The sequence below is a fragment of the Apteryx rowi genome, unplaced genomic scaffold, assembly GCF_003343035.1.
Source record: "Apteryx rowi isolate R43461 unplaced genomic scaffold, aptRow1 scaffold_1336, whole genome shotgun sequence".
NCBI classification, from domain to species: domain Eukaryota; kingdom Metazoa; phylum Chordata; class Aves; order Apterygiformes; family Apterygidae; genus Apteryx; species Apteryx rowi.
In genome coordinates, this window is record NW_020447571.1 from 35,878 (window position 1) to 58,577 (window position 22,700).

Genomic DNA, 22,700 nt, shown 5'->3' on the forward strand with positions numbered 1-22,700 from the left:
TGGCTAATACTCTTTCATGACTGGAAGGAAATTTCAAAAAGGAAAAAGAGCAATGAAGTGTCTGTTTGAGATGAGATGAATGAAATGCATATGGAGACTTCAGTCTCTTTATGGAATACAAAATTAAGTAGGAGATGTGTTTTGCTCTGAGACTTCACAATGGATATCTATTTTGATGGTGCATCTTGCAGTGTCTTCAGGGGTGCTGAGACATTTTAAAAGCAACATATTTTGTTGCTGAAGCAGTCTATTCTGTAAGAATACAAATGCTCTCCCAAAGCGTTGTATGAATAGCCATGAACTGAGTTGTTCTGAACATGGTGCCACTGATTCTGTGAAGACTCTTTTCAGGTTCCCGTCAGCTGCAGCACACTGGAAACCTAGGATGCCGCAAGCTGCAAGGCTGGGTTTCACAGAGGGGACTAAAGTGTCCACCTCCATAGTTTGTCAAATGATTCATCTTCACTGGGCTCCTAAGCAGAGCCCAGGTCCTCTGCATAGACTAGTGAGGAAGGAAGAACTGCCATTGCTCTTTGTGGCATGTTGTATTTGGTCAATGCTGGAAGTTTTTGTAGCTCAGAGTTACCACAAATGATAGCTGCAGGCAGGACTCGGAGGCTGACGTACTCCTGCGGCACAGATCCAGTTCTACGGCAAGACAAAGCTCCTGTGGTTTTCTTGGGGAATAATCGGCTGGCTTCTGCTGTGGCAGATGCTCTGAGCGTCAATCAAACAACAAGGCATAATTTAATAGAATTTCTAATGTAAGTAACACTCTTGCTTCAGCTTACAGATTTGAATTAAATCACTTGTGGGAGGAGAAAATGCTACTTTTGGGCTAGAAATTTTCAGGGCATTTTGTTTGAATTTATGCAGCTGGCACATCCACGGCTGATAACTTATGCAGATGTGGTATGGAGAATTGCAAGGCTTCTCTCTGAAAAAGGCAATTTATTTCCCTTTAACATCTTAATTAATTTTATAAAAATAAAAAGAAGAGATTAGGAAATGTGTGTTTGTGGGAGAATTCTCATGGTGTGAACAGGGAAATATTGGGGATCTGATTAAATCTGAGTTCCAGTTGTTAAGCTTGTGTGCCATGTACAGACTACTGAAAGTCAGCAGCTTAAAATGGGTCCACGTGTACTGGTAAATGACCGGGGCTGGGCAATGCAACTCAGTTGCCTAGACTGTGAAACTGGGAGCACAGTTAGCACATACACCTTTGGCCAAGGCGGTTTCATAGTCTTATGAACAGTTCCTGGTCATGATTTAGGTGTTACAGTGTGCCAGGGACCATTCTCAATACACAGTTTGCATACAGCTGCTCTGGCTGAGAGGATGGGGGTTTGATAGGACTTGGCCGGAGCATGCTGTTTGGCCTCAGGGCCAGAGGACAGGCCCGGGCACTGTGTAAAGCACTAGTTATGCTGGGCAGGGCTACTGGTGAATACTGTAGTAGGGAACTGTAGTTGGTTTTAGCAGTGCTCCACTGTAAGGAAAGGCCCTCCCCCACACATGATTTTAGGTGTCTCTTTTTTGTTTGAACAAATACTTAATATCTGCATTAAGAAAATGTCAGTCTTCATCTCTTTTGGGCCTGTCTTGCAGCTTTTTTTATGGTGAAAGACAGAACAAAAGTATTTTTCTCTTTCACTTCTATATTGACAGCAGAATTCCTCCCTGCAATTTTTTAGGGAGGCTGTAAAAGGTATGTTGCCTTCAGTACCAGCAGTGATGATGATGCAGTAATTTTGCTGCTGTTGATACTGTATTATTTGCACACAGTTTTAGGAGCTGCCTTCTGTATGAAAAAGTGTTCTTTTCACAATATGCCTAAAAATCAATATGACCTATGTAAGAAAAGAAAAAAGAATAAGACACTGAGACACATACTTCTAAGCCATCTGCTTCTCAAAAAGACAACAAGCATTTTAAAGCTTTGTCTTTCCAGTCCTTTCTTGCAAAGGCTACCCTCTTATTTCAAGGAAACAGCAATTCCATCACCATTACCACCAAAAGCTGAATATTCTGTGGTGTGTTTAGGTAGACAAAATGAGTTGTGTGACAAGAACAACCAGCACACAAACTTTAAAAATCCTCTGATTTCCAAATAGTATCTAGGTCATATGATACCCACAGGCATGATTCATCCACCTGGGCTTTATGCCAATCAGCAACTGCGTGGATCTGACACCCCAAGAATACTGCAAAATTATTAAAGCTGTATTTTTTTCTTCAAATAATGCTCCTGATTATGGCTGTAAAAAATGAAACACAGCATGTAATTTATAGTTCGTTTCTGAAGGAATTAATTTTATTATGTAGATGCAAGAGGTACAGCATGGACTGAAGAAAATGCAGAGCAGATCTTGCTGAATGAGCACAGCTAGTTTTCCTCAGCCTTACAGGCTTTTTTTAAGGTTGCTGTCTTGATATAAAATCCTATTGGGGGCAGAGAAGAGGTAGCTTTTACTTGAGTGTATCTGCTTGAAGCTCAGCTAGCTGTCAAGAGTTGGCCTTACCATGAGCTAAAAATTGCCTGTGTTCTGCCTCCATTAAACTTTAGTATAAAGATGGTAATCTTTTTGAGGGGCAGAAACCCCATACATTTAGTACAAACCTTATGCAATTTTTTTGCAGTGAAGTAAATTATCAAGAGATGAGGTCGTGCTTAAGCATGTATGATGTGTGGACAGACACTCTTAATTAAAGATTCAACACATTGTGTTCAGGGAACCATGGGACTGCATTTTTAAGATGTCTAGGTGTCTAGAGAGGCAAAAAAGTGTCTAGCAGGGGTGGGTTTTTTTTCAGAGGTACCGACATACTTGTCTCAGTGAATAGTGGGATTAGATTCTTCTGGGACTTGCTAAGTTGCTTACCTTGCATTTCTTCGTGCCTGTATTCTTCAAAATGTAGCCCCTAGTGATTTTGAAAAGCAGTTACCCCTTACTTCTTAGAGTCCCATACAGAGTAGTCTTTACAGAAGTATCTTTAGAAAGCAAAGCCTGAAATTCCCATAGTGGAAATAAAGAGACAGCCTTCTAGAAATGAGGTGAATAAGTGTAACCTTTGCCAACTTGTAAAGTAACAGCAGTATTTAATTTCTATGAACTTAAAACTCAAAAAATGTCTTCTCTTTTGCCTTCCTGAGCTAGTGAGCTTCCCAGGGAGTGGGAAGGGAGAGGAGGAATGTTTGTAAAGATGTCTTGGTTATGGTGGTCTTGCTCTGATGTGTTTTTTTTTTTTTTCTTTCTTTCTTTCTTCTAGATAAAGAAGAGGCAACAAGATGTGGTGAGGTTTCTGGAAGCCAATCGTATCGAGTTTGAAGAGGTGGATATCACAATGTCAGAGGAGAAAAGACAATGGATGTATAAAAATATTCCTGAGGACAGGCAGCCTGCGCAAGGCAATCCCCTGCCACCACAGATATTTAGTGATGATCGGTACTGTGGAGTAAGTAGCTATTATGGTTGTCAACAGACAATGTATTAGTGATGCACTGTTTGCCATTTAAAAAGTCAGGACTTGGTATAGAGCTTTCTCTAGTGCTGTCTGAATTAATGGTGACAGCTTACAGGGATAGAAACAGGTAATTTTCATTAATGAAAATTCAGATCATTCATCTGTAAGTCCCAATCTTGTTTTCAACTAGTGAATTTCCCTTCACAAAAACAAGTATTGGGAATATCGTGTACTTTGTGTACAACCTGTTGATGGTAAAGCGCTTTGTGAGACCACCAGAATCTGAGGCTTCCTGGTTTTGCTGCTGGCCTTGTTCTAACCCAAGCATAAAAATTCGGAAGGAAATCTTAGGCACCGTAGATGAGAACACTGGCTAGACTGAGTTATATTGTCATTGTAATTAAGCTCTTTCTCTTCTGCTGTCATAGGGTTAATTGCATCTACACTCAGAGAGCCTGTATGCAGTCAAAGTCTCTAGGATAAATGAAAACTATTTGCTCTTCAGAATGTAGAATAGTTTTATTTTTCCATAAAGAAAAGCAGCTTGAGAGTTGTCTTCCTCTGCTGAAAGACTGCTAAGCCTGAGAGTCTGTGACTGACAGCAGGTTGATGGATGGGCAGATTTCTCTGCTGGTATGTAAGCTGTAATAGTTTTTCTATCCACTACTGCAAGCTGAGGTGCTAGCCTTTGACTGATGTGTTAAGAATGGCACCATATGAATGTTTTATTCTCCTACTTAGTCAGTATGGTATGCTGCAGTCCCGAGTCTCTGGCACTATCATAATCTGGGAGTATCTTCCCTGAACTTAGACTCATCCTTGAGCAAAATATTGTGAAAAGATGACAGCTGAGACTTCATTGCCTTGCTGCATCCTTTCATACTTTAACCTTGTGACTTGCACATCTTATGGGAGGCAGGTGTGGGGTACCTGTTAGACTGGCTGGTGGGAGAAGGGGATGTTTGATGTGCCACCCTGGATGCATCAGGAAATGAGTGGGTAACGCTTGTATGTGAATTCAGTAGGCGGATAAAATGGGGAAGAGTGTCTCTGTGGTTATAATAGCTGGATCAGAGTAGATATGGGTATTGTGTAGGCTACTGACCACAGTATGGTGGAGAGACACCCAAGCTGGTTCTAAGTGTTGTAACACAAGTACTGGAAGCTCTCTGCTAGCTCACTTAGCCTGCAAAGAATTTATCCCAAGGGGTACCTTAGCCCCTCCAGGGTTCGTGGTACTGCAGCTAGGCTGCTTCTGGTGGTTGGAGCATTCAGGCTTGCCAAGAGCCTATAAACTGCACTGCAGTGGTTAGCTTCTTGCAGAAAGTGCGCAAAAGGTGATTCGGGATCCTTTGCAACAAACGGGTTGGGTATGTTGCAGCAGCTGACTGGCTTTTTGAGGCAAGGTAGTTAACATCCCTCCCATATGTTTTGTATTGGTTTTACTTGTTTACCTCATATGTCAGCTATAAAACTCATATCTTTCTACTTCAGGGTGAGAAGGGTCTATTAAGGAAATGGAAGTGGGATGTGGAAGGAATTTTGACCCACACTTACGGAGTAGCCCCTCACTTACACAGAACAGTGGAAGTGGTGTTATTTGTAATTTTAGCTCACCTGGGAAACATGATGTTTGAGCTGCTGTTTCTTACCCTTTCTACATCATTTCAGCTTTTCCTTTATAGTATGTTTTAACCCAGTCTTAAAAAAACTGTTAATTGCTGTTTGGAATTAGCAAGGCAGAAGATGTCATGCAACATGGAGATGATCTCATTAATCTGTCTGCTTAGCTGATAGCTGTTTTGGTTGAGCAGAGGTAATCCTATTACTAGACCTCACTGCCAGTGTGAAGATCTTTAAAGAACAAACATACTTTGAGAAAAAACTATATTTTCTAGAATGAAGGAAAAAGTATGTGCAGTAACACTTTCATCAGTTATCCTGCTGGCATTAGTTAATGAGGTTCTTAGGTAATAGAGTGGAGACAAAACATTAGGCAGGAGACAAAGGAGGTCAGCTCTGGAAAGGGGGCAAAGGAGTTAGCTGAAGTAAGCAGACGTTGCACATGTCTTTTCCTCTTGTGATTTCACATTAAGGTCTTTCATCTGTTTGTCTTGACACAATTTTTTTAAAAAAAATCATTATTAAAGAACTTAAAAAAAAATTACCCAGAGTTTTCTCTCAATTGAATTAGTGAAAATTGTACCTTCTGGTTCCTGATTTATGTCCAGGCAATTTCTTAATCCAGTTTGCTCTGATCACAAAGGACTGTCTGTTTTTCTGACTGCCAATTCTGCGGTCTCACCATGTTACCAGAAAACTACCTATATACTCATTCTGSCTTATGCATTATTACTGACAGTACAAACTGGTCAGATCCTTTGTTGTTTCTCCAAATAGATTAAGGCTAGACAGGGAAAAGCAAAATAGGTACACTTTTTATTTTGTTCATGTTATTTCAAGAGAGATTCACAGGAATGACRTACAAGCCAAAATAGACTCTATTTTGTGCTCATAGCTATACTATTTTTTCTGTGTTAGGAAAAGCATTAATAGCTGTTTTTTGCCCTCCCCATCGCTTCTGTCATGCCGTCATGCTATGAAGGTTCGATAGCAACGACTGAGACAGTAATATAATAATAATAAAAAAGATGTTTATTTCCTCACACAAGTTCTTGGATTAGTAACATCCATTAGAATAATGCGATTACTAATTTAGGAAGGATAACACAAAACCAGCAGTTACTAATTTAGAAAGGATAGCCTGAAACCGTCGATTACTGCGTTATTAATTGGAAGGACTGCTTATCCCTACTTGAAAGCTTTCTTGTTCACTCTCCTAGTGAGAGGACTCTCAACCTCGAGGAGTTACCTTAACCCAGCGTCCCAGGAAAAGGGGGGGGGGGGGGAATACTCACGGTCCAGCCGGAGAGGATGGTCAGGTCACGTTCCCGTCCCTGCTCAAACTCTCCTAGCTGCCAAGTCTCTTTTTATACGGCTGGGGCTCTGGGCAAACACTGCTTTTGCTGACCTTTTGCGAGTTTCACAATCACAGGACTGTCTGTTTGTCTGCTTGGGAAGACCCTGCTAGCGAGGCAAGACCCCAGCACCTCCGTATTGCTTCTTCCCTCCCTGGGGGTCCGTGCGGATTCCAGGTGGCAGACTTCACTTCTCCAGTCTTGTTAATCATTCCGCAGCCTTGCGCATATCAGTCCTTGCGCATATCGGTTGGTAGACKWCTTTAGTCCTGTTAAGTCCTCTGTTCAACAGCTTTGTGCACCTCAGCTCTTGTGCTATCAGTTCTTCTGCATATCAATTGACAAACTTCAGTCCTGTTAACTCTTCACTCGCCCGTCAGCTTCCTTGGTAGAAAACCTCAGCAATGTACTCAAGGGTATTACCTGAGAATAGATTTTTCTGGCTAGAAAATTATCATTTGAATCGATCACTTTTCAGAATGTAACTGCACATTAGACGAAGTTCGTCTTCAGTCTTTTCCTTAAACATCCGAAACAGGTTTGTTATRGGTAAACGCGACAAATTGACAACCACTCGGGCCAGGTTGCATAAATTCCAATTTAATAGAATAATTGAGCAAGTCACAAGTAAGCAAAACAGCGCTGGGCGGCCGGGGAGCCTCCTGCTCCACCAACGGCGCGCGCGATCCCCCCCTCACAGTCCCCTTATATGCCTGTAACTTCTGTGGTTGCGCCGGCTGTTGCTGGGGGGGGTCGGGATGAAGGCTGGGGTCTTCCTCTGCGTTGTGCGTGGTGCCCTTCAGGTCGCGCGCATACATTTCACAATGCAATATCGCTCTGCTGGCTCAGTACAATCATGGTGGTGATAGCCCGTACTTAGCGCCTAGTTTCATGGTAAAATCACTTCACGAGTTGATAGCCCGTACTTAGTGCCTAGTTTCATGGTAAAATCACTTCACGAGTTGATAGCCCGTACTTAGTGCCTAGTTTCATGGTAAAATCACTTCACGAGTTGATGTAACAAATTATCACCTATCACAGGTTGGTTTCAGCGATTTGATTTTGTGATAGCTTGTATTAGGGAGAAAAAGGTAAAAAAGCTGACCAATGCTTACTGGTTCACAAAACAAAATGYCTTGTACCTCAGAAGGAGGGATCCTCCTGGTATCGAAAGGCAACTCCATGTCTTGATGCATGAGTGAGACCTTCAAATTTGGTCTGAGTTGATGTAATTGCAAATGTCATCATTAATCTGTCTTGTCCTTTTCTCAGTCTTTGGAGATCTGCTCCCTGGTTTTTCAGTAAGAAGTTCTGTTAATGGGATTTTGAAATACAGTACTCAGCAAGAGCCATTTTTACTTCCTGTTAACAAGATAGATAAGAGCTGTGATCCCAGAAGAACACAAATCATTTAACTGATAATCCAGTGTTGTGTGATAGCACTGACACTATGATAATTTACATATTTTTATGTCTTTGCAATCTGTTGTTTCATCTTAGTGACTTTGCTATAACATTGTAAGTGTGTGAGGAAAGAGTCTACATTTCAAAAAAAAAATCAGACACATGAACCTGCTCAGTTAATTTACARTGGTGTAAATCTGAAATTGTAACAGTGATCTTTCTCTAGTTAATGCTGTGTAAGAGTAAGGAAATTTCAGTGCATAGTGCATGTTCCAGGAAGGAACTCCTGCACTCTGCATAAAGAAAAGTAAAATTGAGATACTTTGGAAAAGACAAGACAGTGTAGAGCCATTTTCCTCAGTAGGAACTAGCTAATATTTTAAACTCTGAAGGAATTTTTATTTAACTGGCAATCTAAAGCTTTTTGATTCAGGAATTTTCAAATTTGTAGGGATGATATAGCATCAGATAAAGGGCTGTAAATTAGACCTTCAGTTAATGCTTTGTATCTTTCATATAGTAGTTTTGTCACTTCCTGCTACAGCTAAAGGCAACTGTAAACTGTTTTCTGTCCTCTATTTAGATCATTGTAAAGTAACTAAAATTTAGATAGCTTTTTGTAAAACAGTTTCAGCATTTAATGAAATCGATGGGAGTCATGAGTCTGAATTACTGAAGACAGAAGTTTTAGAATCAGGATATTTGGCACTTCTGTTGTGTATTGTGTTTTAAATCCTTTCTCTAAGAGATCATCATTGTGCTTATTTGGACAAAAAATGTCCTTATTAGGTAGACCAGTTTGTATTCACCACTGTTTTAACTACTGAGATACTGTCTTGAAGAATTGCATTATTCTGTTGACTATCCACTGCTCAGCTATTATAGATTTGTTGCCCTGGGACAGTACAAAAGCCTATGATGACTAGATTTTAAGCCTTTTTCTTTCTTTTTTTTGCAGAAGCTGTCTATGTGGCCTACTGACAGCAGGATTCTTGTTATTTCCCTTACTAGAGTGTAAATTGACATTTTAGAGTCATATTAAATGTCTGTCTGTATCATTTTTTCAAATGAATTTCACTTGAGTCCTTGTGTACAGTAATGGAGGACAGAAAATACTGTTTTGGTGGGAAGATGAAGATTGTATTTGGTTTTCTAAGTTTTCACTATCTGAACCCTCTGCTTTCAAGGTTACAGAAAATTTTCTAAGTGCTCAACTTCCCATTGTGAATTTATTTGCACCCGGTCACATCAATGATTTTGCATATGAGCTATTCAGATTATTCTAAAGATTTGCTGGTAGGATACACCACAGTACCAATATTCAGTATTCTACAGGTTATAAACACTATTTAAAAATAATAATTACTTATCTTGCTTACTGTTATGCTTTTTATCCAGACTCTGGAAAATCCAGGTAGATGGAAAGATCACTGCAGATTGGTACGTTAGGGCCAGATTCACAAAGGGACTGTGGCATGATGCCAGGCACTGAAATGCGTAGATTTTGCGCATGTGGCTTCCAGAGTGGAATTTGCAGCCCCAAGGTAGGGCTCCAGCTTCTTTACACAGTAGGTGAGAAGCTATAGATACATATGTCTAAACAGGATTTACAGCAGCCAGAACATTCAACATGGAGAGCTCTTAAAGCAGCAAGCAAGAAATTCTGGAAAATTGGTGTCTGAAACTGGGCCTGTGCCTCATACATCCCTCTCCTGCTATATCTGAAATCTCCACAACTGAGTACACGACCCATCTTGGACTAGAAGTGAATCCTGGATCTTTTAGAAGGTTGGAAATTTCCAATTCTCAGTGAAACAGCACTCTAATTTTAACCTTGCAAAACTGCAAGTTAACACTTTGAAGCAGTGAAAGTTTTATATGTAGAAAGTTTGCCACTGATGTGGGATTGCCTGAAATTTAGGCCAACTAAAATTCAAAGGAGATCTGTTTCCAGGTGGAGTTTGAACTGAGGAGCAAATATTTACATAGCAGGCTGACTTCTTTTTTTTCTTTCTTTCTTGGAAGCTGCTCAAATGGTTTAGAGTGTTAAGGTAAGCCCTGGTAGATTGCCTAGTGGGCAGAGCARTAGACACAAAGATATGTGATATTTATTGTCTTTCCCTGAAATGTAATATATGGATATCAACTCCATCAGGACAGCAAAGGCCTATAGACAAGGAAGAAGCAAAACAGACTGCTGAAAGGGATGCAGTGTTCTCAAGAAACTATTCAGTACACAGGCAATTGCTGTGGCACTGATTTCTCTACCCTGTGAAATACCAGTCTCCTTTGTTGTTGTTGTTTTTTTTTTTTAAGATCGCGAAAAGATTCACACACATTTCTTAAAGAAAAGGATGTATTTTCTTCTTCTTTTTTGTGTGTGTCAAATGACAAGTCAGTAACTAAGAGAAAGAAGAAGCAAAAGAGGACTTAAGAAAGGTGGTTAGAGACCACCTCAGTGTCTGCCCTGACCTGTTATGGGGGCGTTTGGCATAGTTCTGGAGCCTAGAGATAATGCAGAACTTGAACTCCATCTCTAGATCCTCAGGCAACATGGCAGTAGTTCACCTTAGCATGCCAGCTCTAATGTGTTTACTTCAGGAGCTAGAGCAGTTGTGAAGCTAAACTGGTATTCAGCAAGTCTGCGTTCTGTTCCCTGCAGCCTTGGAGATGTCTCATACAACTCACTTAGTGGTCCAGTTCTGTCTTCAGGAAAGAGGTAACCTCACCAGATAGAAGTTAGTGTTAATTGCTCAGAGATCATGTAATGGCTATTCAGATAAATGATTGATGATGCTGAAACTTTCTTGATTATAAGACACCCCCCCCCCCCCGAACTTTTCTATCCAAGAGGCAGTTCCCTGCATGGTCAGTTTAAGCTGTTTGTTTGAAATTGTTTCTAGTTACCTTCTGCAGCTGCTTACAAGTAGTTTATGGATCCCAGGCATCTGTGTACCGCAAGCAGAACGTGAGTGAGTTAGGGCCAATGACACAGCACTGTTTATCTTCCTAAATTGGCAGTCTCTCAAGCAAGGAATATAGAAGGCAGAACTGTCATTGGAAAGGCACCTCCTGCCCATGCCTCTTCTCCATGTTGGCAGGATTCTGCTCAGCCAATTCATGGGGTCCGTACAGTTGTAACTTGCAGGCTATATCTGTGCTTTTGCCTTCCACTTCTTAGCTGTTTATCCATGTCCTGGGGCAAAGAACTTCAGTTCTTTGTAATATGTACTTCATTAAGGGGGGTATGGGACTAGAGGTAGAGTAGCCAGCCTACCCAGTGTTAGAGCTTAAGAAAACAGAAACTCAGCAATTCAGTAAAAATAAAATAATTCAAGAATTCTGTCCTCTCCAGAACAGTTAGAATTGGTATCAGTAATGTATTAGTGCTGCTGTTTAACCCATAGCAGAGAGAGTACCTTCCTGCTGAGCACCATCATTTGTATTTGGTCTCTTTCCTTTTTGCTTTCTAGACTTCATGAAATAGCTGTTTCAAGGTGAAGTAGCAGGTATTTTAACTTTGAGAATCTACTCAGTTTTTTGCAGTCTGACTCACTTTGTAATTGCTCAATATATCTTATTTTCCTTCCTGCATCAGAGCCCAGGACTGGGAGATAGGTATGTTGCTGCTGCCTCTTGCACCTTCTTGTAACTAAGCAATCTTGTTCCAACAAAGGGACTCAGTCTTGCATTTTTAACTCTAGACTTTTTTGATTTACAAATTGGATGTGGGAAAAACTCTTGTATCCAGTATACCAGCCTACCACTTAAAGATGAAAGTTGTAAAGGGCTTGATACATCTCTTGAGATACCTTACTCTGGCGACACTGTAGTTCCTAAATAAAATAATGTAGGGTATATAAGTATTTTAAAACCATTAAAGACCACCAGTATAAAATTAATATGACACTGTAACAGACTAATAGAAAATACTGCAAATTCTTTTTAATTCTTGATTTGTATCTTTATTACATTTCTGCAAGATTCGTGAATAATCATTAAACGTGACATAAGTTACTAACAATTTTGTTTGGGATCCAAATTCTCCTTTGCATGGAATGGAAACTCCATATTGTTCCATTCCTTCTTGGGGAGAGGGAATTTAGTCTTGAAGGGGTTGTGACTACTTCAGTTAAATGGTGTTTTATAAAGGACCTAGTCTATTAAAATATACCGAGGAAAGGATAAGAAAGCTTGTTAAGTGACAGAAGTACTTGAGATTACCTAGTACTGCACAGGATACGGATGTAGCGGCATATTAGAGCAGTATCTAGAGAAGGTCATGATTGTTTTCAGGGAGTGACCAGGTGAAACAAGTAATTCAGTGCCCATCATGCTAATGTGACTGCCTTCTAAGAAACACTTTCAAGGTATAGCAAATTTCTAGTCCATTTGAAAGTAACAATGGTATTACTCTAGTATAGTGCCATTACAATTAGTATGGCTTTCTTCTTTAAAACCTTCCTGTTTCTGTTCTTCTGTTAAAGAAGYACAGAAAACAAAGGAAAGGTTGAAAGGTGATCCTGCCAATGTCCAGTTCCAAAGAAATGGAAGGGGGAAACCCCTTTTTCAAGTGCTGTGAGATGTCACCTAATATTGTTATGACTGTAGTGTTCAAAGACAAAAAGGCAACTTATGTGCTTGTCATGTCCTTATAAAGTTACAGCTGCCTTAAAACAGGCCTGAGTTAAAATGTGTTTGCAGAGCTTCTGTGCAGCGTGGCTRATTTATGTTTTTCAGCCATGGTTGGTTGTAGAAGGATGACTGCCATAGTTAACTCCCCCATGTTTCAACCACTCCCTCTTCTCAAACTCCTGTCTTGGACTGATTTGATAATATTCTTACCCAAGCAACTTAACTCATAAAATAACATGCTGAGCTGTAAGGTGCAAAGCAGTGGGGCCCCTGTTGTCACCTGATTCTGCCACTGCCTTCCCCTGAGCGATTGCCTGGCCCCAGAGGAGCACTGTGCCAGTTTGAAGTCCTTCATGCTTGACTGTGGGAAGCCCTTTTGCACTGGGGCTCCCTGTCGGAGACATGAGGGATATCGGTTCTTGGATATTTGATATCTGTGTACCCTGTCATTGAGTTACCGGCAAACATCACATCAGCCGCAGTTTGTCATGTGCTGTCCAAAACAATAGACCTGTCCCTTACATCTGCCTCCCTTGTATTAGAGCCTCTGTTTTTGGAAGCCTATTGCTAGAGATTAGCAAAATACACACCTAGCCCTTACGAGAGGGTAACAGGTTGCTCTGTAGAATCAATGATATAAGCTCGTTAAAAATCCTGTCCAGAGATCTTATCAGAAGGTTAGCTAATTGAAAACTGCATCATGTGTAGACTGGCCTGTGTTGTGCAGACAAGTTCTTTCTGCGTGTGTATTTATGTAACATTAAAAAAGGGCTAACACACAGGCGCGCACACTCATTCACCGAGGAGAGCTGTGCTGAGTAAGAGCTTTCCATTGTAATCCTAATCAGATCARTGAATGAATGTCATCTGTCCCAGTGAACTGAAGTGCCTTTTTCAGGAAGGATGCTAATGTCTCATTCTCGGTGGCAAGCGGTATTAAGTCAGTCAGGAGCAGGGTGCTMATTCAGTTCATTTAAATCATAAGTTCCCCACTATTGCTTGTAAGAGCAATTATCTTGTCTCTTTTGTAAGAATGGAGAGATCATAATCATATTTAATAAGTGATTACCAAAGAGAAACAATTTCTGACAGCATGGCAATAGACTTTTCTTTATGTGATGTCTGATAATTAATATATTTTAAAATATTCATATAAAAAGCAGTGTAAACTACATTTGGGCAAGTTGCTTCTTTTTCTGCTTTTTGGTGTGGAAAGGTAAAACACCCGATAAGCAATAAAAATTTGTTTGAGATGTTTAGCAAGCTCTTTCTCTCATTGCAAACTAAAAGCAACAGAGCCAATTTTCTCTTTTAAAAAAACTTATTGGGAGGAGTTTTATTCATAGTTACTGTCTTTGAAACTTCATAAAAGATAATATTTTCCTAATCTCAGTTGCAGTAATGGTTGGACAGTATCAATATAAGTGCTAACTGGTAAATGAAATCTACTGTGTTAATATTATATTTTACTGCTTACCCAATGCCATAATTTTTGTGTATGTCTCTTGAAGCACAAATTGTTTTTTATGCTGATCTGTAATATTGCAGTTTTAACTTTGATGTGCAGAAAATAGGTTCTCCCAGCAGTGACTGTGTTTATTTAAACAAGCCTCAGTGTACCTGCTTAACAACCTGAGCCAAATTATGGCTTTGTCTCTAATCATATCACTACAGTGATTTGATCTCCCAGCACCAGGAAAACAGCACACTTCAGGCACACACATCACATTCAGGATACAGCTACCACTGTAGCTACGCTGAGCTATGTGAACAGAGTATAGCAGTGGCTGCAGAGAGAGGAGAGCTATCCAGCAAGTGGAATTTCGGAGGAGGAGAGAATTCCCACTAACCAACAGCTTTCCTACCGGAGCAGATGGGCGTAAAACCCACATAAATGCCAGAACGACGTGTCATTATGAAGAGTTAAATCCAGATTTTCTGACTGCTAGTCCACTATCTCAAGGACAAAGCTGCTCTTACTTCAGTATAGCATTTGGGCAGTGGCTGGTAGTTGGGATTTCTGGATAATCTAGACATTAAAAGAATTCTGCCTTTGATTAATCTGGCTTTAAAGAAATGAAAAGCAACCACTGCACCTCCTAGTTGGAGGGTCACTGGAAGGACTCAGATCTCAGATTTTGAAAACAAAGCTATAAAGTTTTGAGGCTTGCTTTTTTTTCTTTCTTTTTTTTTTTGTTACTAGCACACTAAATGGACGATTGCACTTGACTTTGCATAACATATAACCTAAGATAACACAAGTGGCCTTATTATGTGAGACTGAAGGTTCATCTAGCCCAGATTTGTCTCAGCAGTGGTCATGAACATCTGCCTAGGAAGGACTATGAGCAAGACAAGTAGCTTCACCACCTTCCTCCCATCTCCCATCTGGGGTTACTTTGGTCCTGAAGACCACAGTCTTCCTCTCTGTTCTGGTTTAGAATCACTCAAGCCATTGATTTTAATGGTGAGAAGCCAGGCGTAAAGCAGTCAGATGGCTAGTAGCCTATTAAGAAACATTTTCTGACTTGAAATAGCTTTTAACTTACCTTATTTTCACACCTGTCACTACTCAATCCCCTCAAATCATCCTGAGCTATATGTTTTCTCCTCACTGGCATTTGTTGTTCTCTGCAGCCTTTCATACCCTTGTCTTCTTGATGTATCACCTCTATTTTGGGGTTTTTCAACTTTTCCTGAGGGACTGAGCATCTCTGCCTCAGTGATGAGTCACGTTCACTGTCTCTATGTCCCTTTTGTTTTATTAGCTTTAATTAGTTACTAATGTTGCCAAAATTTTATATGTTAATAGCATGTAATTAGCAGCTCTGGAAAGCATCAAAGATCATAATTTAAAGGGATACAGTCAAAATTATATTTATACATATAGTTTCCATTAGAAGTGGGGCAGTGGGTGGCAGTTTGCCATACCACCATGCTTGTATAATTTTAGGTTAACAGCTGCTTTCTGAATGCCTCCAGGGAGTCAGTGGGAGCCACTTCCTTGCAAAAAGGCAAGATACTGCTGCTCAGCTGATCCCAGCTGGCTTGGTAGAGCTGCCTGGGGAATTGTAGTAACTTGCCATCTGCAATGAAGCCTGATGCAGGAACAGGGAGCCACTGACTTGCAAAAAGAGCTGATGGTGGCCTCCTTCCTCTGTGGGACGCGGGGTGTCCCACAGAGCTTTTTCAAGTGGGACCTGGTGGCTTGCAAGCAACTTGGGTTCTTGCCTGTGTTTGAAGCTTTCAGCTTCCTCTGAGCTTCACACCATTTTCCTTCTTCAACCTCTGCATCTACTGCTGATAGCACTAGATGATCTTTATGTTTTTTCGTGTCCCCACACTTTGATTTGATGTCTTTACATATGGCCCAAATCTGTGCAGACCTTCTCTCCTTATAAATGTAAGGTCAAAGGTGGGATGTTTGTGGAACATCTCTTATTCTGCACGTATTACTGGGAAAGTCAGGGTTGCCTGCTTTGAACTCCTCCTCCATCCCAAAACAAAACTGAAGAGTGCTTGAGGTTATGTTTCTCAAAAATTTCTTAAGAAAATACCATACTAAAGGGATTTCTTTCAAGTTTTATAGGACTATTATACATTTTTTAAACTTTTTTTTTAAACACTTCAGTATTTTAGGATGCTCTGTTTTCATTGCAGAAACTGGTAGGAAAACTTTCCTATTTAAAATTTTATTGCCGCTTTATTTAAAAGCATGATGCTTCCTTTCCACCTCTCCCTCACAGCATGAAAGAGTCAATAGCATTTTAGTATGTTTTGCAATACACATATTTTAAAGCACTGGGGAACTTGCTTCTGGCTGATAATTTCTTGTGGGTGTAAGTATTCTCCTCTTTGTAAAATAAAAGAATCCACTGATCTTTGTGCTCTTTTAAACACACAGTTACTTAGTTTAGCTCATTGTTTAACCTTCACGATTCTTTCAGTGAATGAATCTAGATTTGATAGTCTGCAAAAATGTAGAGAAAATGTATTAAATGAGGCCTGAGCATTTATGGAAGTAAAAATTAGCACTTGCAGAAAGCTTTTGATGATTAGGTCTTAACTTACTTTACAGAGGTTAGGGTAAACAGATTTGCACAGATGTTGTTGAATTGTCTGAGTCACAAAGTCATTGTCAGAGCCAGGAATGCAGCACTGTTTCCTATGACACTATTTTCAGGCTACAAATCCTTGCCCATCCTGATTTTCTTTCAGATTTATTAAACAAGGGTGTTAAAGTATGGTCTTAGAGCAGAGGTGATTTTAGAGCTAATAGAGCGTCTGAATCCCAATGCTTCTAAGAGAACCTGAGAGCCTGAGAACAGGTTGAGAGGTGATAGCTCACCCGAACAAACCAGGAGTCACCTCTTGGGCAAAGTGTTGACGCCAACAGTTCTCTGGCCTCCGTGAAAACTGCATTAGGAGGGAAAGGTGCTCTTGGTGGGGAAAGAAAGTGATGTCTGCCTTGTGCTGTGCTGCTGCAGAAACACTCCTGGTAGCTGCCTCCCTGCAGGTTAACTGCTTATAGGAGTTGTAATGAGCAGCTTAAGCCAAGCTAAACCTGCCCTGCAGCTGAAGAGGTGCCCTCGCTCTCCTTGCCGTGGGGTGTACTCTCCCACTCCTCCCCTGCCTTCAGCTCTAGGGCTGGCTGGGCTGACTTGTAGATGAACCCAGTGGAGAAAATTAAGGTTATTTCTCGGTTAGATCAGGAGCTACACATGTGGTTGCTCATCTAGTGCATGTCCCTCATTGCTTTTCATCTGCCTTAACAGTGTCAGCCTGGATCTCGTTCAGATTCAACAACATCCATACAGCTTTTTAAGTCTCACTCTTAGAGGTCAAAGGCTTAATCAAACATCCTTCTGCAGAGCTGCAATGTTACTTGTTGCTCCTCTAGGTGTTTTAATGATTAAATTGTCCTCTTTTCATCTATGGCATTGATGTGGTTGCTTTTATTACTGTTTCAGCTTTGCCATGGCCTAGTTAGGAGATCTGTCTATTTTACTTTGATTTGCTGTCTGGCTATTAATTGTGAATTTATGTTAAATCAAAAATTAGCATCAGTTCATCACCTTTAATGAATTTGTTTTAAAAAATTGATGTTAATTTGTCTATTTACTCTGTTTTATTACATGTTTAATTTCCAGATTAGGTAGAACAGACCCTAACTTAAAGCTAACAGAGGGAACTTAAAACTGTCTGTCTCCCTCCCCCTCCCCAAGGTACTTGTTTGATGGTGCAACTGCCAAGTACAGCTTTGCTAGGACGACTGTGTTCGCATCAGTATAGGAGCATATCGCTACGGGAATGCTGATAAAGTGTCTCTGTCTAGTGTGCCATAAAGGGTTTGAGAGAAATTCTGCATGTCTGCAGAGTGATTATGGATCTCATGGGAGGTATATTAGCCATACAAGTGAAGGCTATGCATTTTCCATCCAAATGATCTTTTATTTCAGTTTGGAAACAAAAAAAGAGAACTGAGACAAGTAAAGTCTCCATCTACTAACATACACTTTTCTTCCAAAGATATTTCACAAAATAGCAACCAGCCTTCTGCAAAGATAAGATTGGGTCTGGCAGGTGAGATGAAGGACTATAGGTGGCTAGTCAGGGATTCACGCTGCATTATAGAGACCCAGTGAAATACTAGGAAGCAGAGTGCTTGCCCAGGCCATTTTTACTTTCTGTTTAGGGGCTGAGAAGTCAAAATGTAAGCCCAAGTAGGTACTGGTTAAACTGAATAAACGTAGGCTGGAAGTTAAAAGAAGGTTCCTAATCTTTGGAGATCCTATGATGGCCTTCCAGTAATAGTCAGATCAAAGAAAGATTTCTGCTTTTCAGCTAGAGCTTCCTCTGTTTATCTGACATGGTCACCTGTCATTGTGGGATGGTTTGTGAAGTTACAAGCTCTGGAGAAGGCAGGAGTGGTAGGAGACGAGTGGGCAAAGCAGTTGTCAACTGGGGAAAAATTAAGGTCCAACTGCAAGGAAAGCACTTCGTTACACAACTGAAATAGTAACAGTGAGAAATGAGCACCCCAAAATTAACTAGATTAAAGGATAAAGGACAAAAGAAGTGCTAAATTTGTGGGGAGAGGGACATTGGGAACTGTTACACTGATGGGAAGCATATGGAGGCAGGGAGACTGCCTGTTGCTGTTCTGTAGTAAAAGCATGTCCGTGTACTGTCAATATTTAAAGGCATTTATCCTGTTGAATGCTTTCAAGCTAAGTGTAACTGCTAATCTTAGATATTTAGGGGTAATTGCAATATTACGGTGAGCACATACCTGAAATTTTATGACAGAATGTTTTATGTGTCAGAAGTGGCTATGGAAGGATTAATATTTCCATTTTGCAGTTACGTGGAGGAGGAAAGGAATCAGAATGAAGTGCGTTGTTTTTTGCCAGTGGTCACAGAAGAAATCCTCACCAAACCACTAAGAGAACCTTCAACTTCATGGCTTCTTGCCATGTGCCAAATCCATTAACTAAACTGACTTCTGTTTTCATCCTTTTCCCTTAAAAACTGAAAACTGTCAGCTCATCTGATAATAGAAGAGTAGCAGGTGTCCAATGCAATAAGCAAATTGGTAAAAGTGGTAGTAACACTTTGAGATCAGAGCCTGATCTTAAGAAGGTGAACCCTAGATGTAACCTATTCATAATAAATAAGCTTGTTTTATAGAAAAATATGGTAACATTTTGTATTTAACCATGTAGTTGTCGAAGCCTGAGATATGATTGCTGATTTCAGAGGATGTGTTGGTGATGAAGTCACTGTTCCACCACAGAAGAATTATTTAAGGAATTCAGCTTCTATAGGACTTTTCCTTGAAGGTTTTCATATTTGAAAGTATTTTGTTTCCTAAAATGCTAGCTGAAAATCCCATCAGAAACTTACTTTTAGGCACCTAACTACCTTTAAAATATGCCCACAATGCAAATCAGCATTTATATTTTTCTGTCAAATTAAGTAGTGAAAGGTGTTAGAAAATTTGTGTATTTTTCTTTGCTGTTGGAGTTGGTGATATCGTTACAGTTTAAAATACTTGTTAGGTTTGCATAAAAGAATATGGGTAAGTATCAGTGAATATTTTCCTGAACATTATTACATATCACCCTTCACTCTAATACATAGTGTGAGAAGATCAAGCAGGAGAACACTAGTACAAATATTGACTGATCTTTTTTCTCTAGGATTACGATGGCTTTTTTGAATCAAAGGAAAGCAACACTGTCTTCTCCTTTCTCGGACTGAAACCTAGTTTGACATCAAAGGTAAGTGTAATATTGCAAACTTCTTACAGAATTTGTGAAATATTGAGATTGAATGTTCTTTGAAAAGAAAGAATTCAGTGTGTTCAGATGGACCATTATCTTGATAGCTATCCATATCAACTTAATGCTAATGAGGTAATTGAAACTGCTGCAGTGAGAGGTAAAGCATTTTAAGTGAAACCAAGTTTTACATGTGAGTTAATTTGAGACAGCAAATGAATCAAGTTCAAGGAACACATTTTGCTTCATCAGTGTAAACTGAAAGCAACTGACTTAATTATAACAGAGAACAGAACTTGGGTCTTAATCACTGAAATATCTGCAGCTAATGACACCAAAACATCATCTTGTTGGGCCAGCCTGCCATAATGGGCCAGCCGGGACAACATTTATTCGTGGATAAGAATTAAATTTTAAAGAACGCATATAACAGGACAGAGCACAGAGCCAGTTAACATGTTTCTGTTGAGGACAGTATAACAGGGGACACTTTATTGCCTTATGGAAGCCTGAATGGGCCTGGACACTCATGCAAGGAGAGTATGTGTGATGCTTCTATGGGCAGTAGATCAGATACCTAGGGGAGGGTTTTCTTCTGGGTTTGGTTAGTAGTACTGTTTCAGGCCTGAATTGTAGCCCTTGAGTATCTATAAAGTTCCTCTTCTGCCAGGAATTCACTTATTTCTGGACTCCATGGGGGAGATGAGTAGGAGGGAACCTCAGCAGGGAACCACAGAAACGGGTTATTTTGGCAGCCTGCCTTGCTTCTATCTTGAAGAATTAGTCGTAGGAAAAAGATGATCTCCTACTGAAATCAGAAATAACAGCTTCTCTGCAGCTATATTCCTGGGAAATACAACCTGTTGTAGGCTTGGAGGAATGTTCATATAAATGCAGTCAGATTACTGTTTGAGTCTGGTAGTGTTTGAAAGTGATGCATCCTCAGCTGTTACAGGGACTAGGGCTAGGGGCACCCCATGTTCCAAAGGATTTCCCTGGGCCAGAGACCAAGAAAGGAGGAAGGGCTGGCAGGGGCAGGGAGAGAGGTTGAAGGTCACAAACAAAGGGGATGAAAATTTAAGAACATGTTAATAGCATTAACAATCTTTTTTTTTTTTCTTTTAAGTAGGAGTCAGAACCCTAGGAAACCAGTCTGAAGCTTCAGCAAGCACAGCTTCTGAATGAATGACCCTGTTCTTCAGCACGCGATGGCTTCCCTAATGGATCACTGTGATAGAGCAACACGCATCATTATTAGTATTCTGCTTGCCACTGGGATGGTGCTCGCCAACAGTATCGAGTTAATAACTTATATATGAAATGGGGTTAAGACTGAGCTACTCATCTTCCTTTTCAAAAATACTCATTGTTGATGTTTCACATTTGTCTTTAGATAGCTTTTATAACTGGCACTGACATTTTGTCTGACACATACATTTGAGGATGAAAAATGGTCATGTAGGGCCTGTATTGTTAGTGGATGCACTTACACGGTCAGATTCATTACCTTTTTAAATTCTTGTAACTACTGCACTTGGAATTAGCTCATCATGACAGTTAAAATGCTGGTGCTTATTAGAAAGTCTGTGCTATCTACAATCCAGAAGGTAAAAACAGTCAATCTTAAGATCTCAGTCCAAGCTAAGAACTGCCATATTTCTGATCTACCTTTATTTATTGTGATGTTTCTGCTAGCATATGTTTATTGTAAGAGACATGGGCTGCTAACCCTGGTCATGAAAACTTGATTTGCCTTATGAAGAACATTGCAACTGGCTGTTTAAAAACAGTTGTTATCATGGAGGGGTGCCAAGATGAAATGTTTTGACATGGGTCCTTTTCCAAATACAGGTAAAATGTGCATGGATAGAAAATACTGGGTAGTTCAGAAGAAGAGGTCTCACAGCTAATGATTATATTAAGTAATCTCTTAAGTGAGATTAAGTGAGATTTTAGCACCCCAAGTTAGAGCTCTTCACTTGAACTGTCTTAAAATGAAAATTTGCCAAAACCTTGAGTTTACCTCCAATAACACACTGTTCCACCATTATCCACATAAGAGCCAGGAGGATACTTTGAGAATGAGGGCTCAATCCTATAGAAGGTTAAACACTGCCCTGCTCCTGGAGCACACCTGACTTGCTCAGCTGTTGTTCCCATACGGCCCCCCCCTCCCCGATATGGGGAGGTATGCCTCAAAGACAGTGAGAAAGCTGGATGTGTGCTTTGCTGGATGAAGCTACAGAAGTCAGCCCTGCTGAGGAGCAGGATCTAAGGAAAGGAAGTGGAGATTACCCCAGAGGGATTGTTTTGATGTACATAGCAGAACTTAAACCCTTGACTTGCCAATAAGCATTGCAAAATGCATTTTACCAAGAAGTCAAATTACATTCTGCATTTTGAATCACTTCTAGCTATTTAAATAACAGCTAAGCTGTAATGTAGTTTATGCTCAAGCGATTTCATAATGTCTGGGTAGTACTATTCCAATAACTGTCCTTATGTCTTTGCGTAAATGAGAAATGATCACTATGTGTGAAAGCTTCTCTGCAATCCCAACATCGCTCAGATTGTGGCTTGAGGGAAGCCAAACTTCTTGTAAGAAGTATCAGAAAGCAACTCTGTTTGAGTAACAAATGACATTTCTATTCAAATCAGTAACCGCAGCATCCTAGTTGGTTGGAAGGGACAACTGAAGGTCATCTAGTCCAGCACTGTGTCAGAATCAGGGCTAACACCAACACTAGCTCAGGCTTTGTCTGGCAGAGTGTTAAATACATCCAAAGATGGAGATCTCATAACCCTCTAGGTAGCCTGTGCCAGTGCTGCACTACTATCCTATTGAAAACTTTTTTTTAATGTCCGACCTGAACTCCCAAGCTGTCATTTGTGGCTGTTGCCTTTTTTTTTTTTTTTTTTTTTTTTTTTTTTT

The 22,700-nt window shown here is 40.2% G+C and overlaps 1 protein-coding gene across 2 annotated transcripts in view; it reads left to right on the forward strand.

Moving 5' to 3' along the window:
- SH3BGRL2 (SH3 domain binding glutamate rich protein like 2) overlaps positions 1 to 22,694 on the forward strand; it is a 40,306-nt gene extending 17,612 nt beyond the window's left edge. Inside the window, exons 3-5 of one of the 2 annotated variants that reach the window (XM_026056885.1) lie at positions 3,274 to 3,459; positions 19,688 to 19,768; positions 20,898 to 22,694. In XM_026056885.1, coding sequence (XP_025912670.1) covers positions 3,274 to 3,459; positions 19,688 to 19,768; positions 20,898 to 20,912 — 282 coding nt within the window. In that variant the 3' untranslated portion in view covers positions 20,913 to 22,694. Of the gene's footprint in view, positions 1 to 3,273; positions 3,460 to 19,687; positions 19,769 to 20,894 lie in introns of both variants that reach the window. The other variant, XM_026056886.1, reaches the window with a different exon arrangement.
- Positions 22,695 to 22,700: the final 6 nt, after the last annotated feature.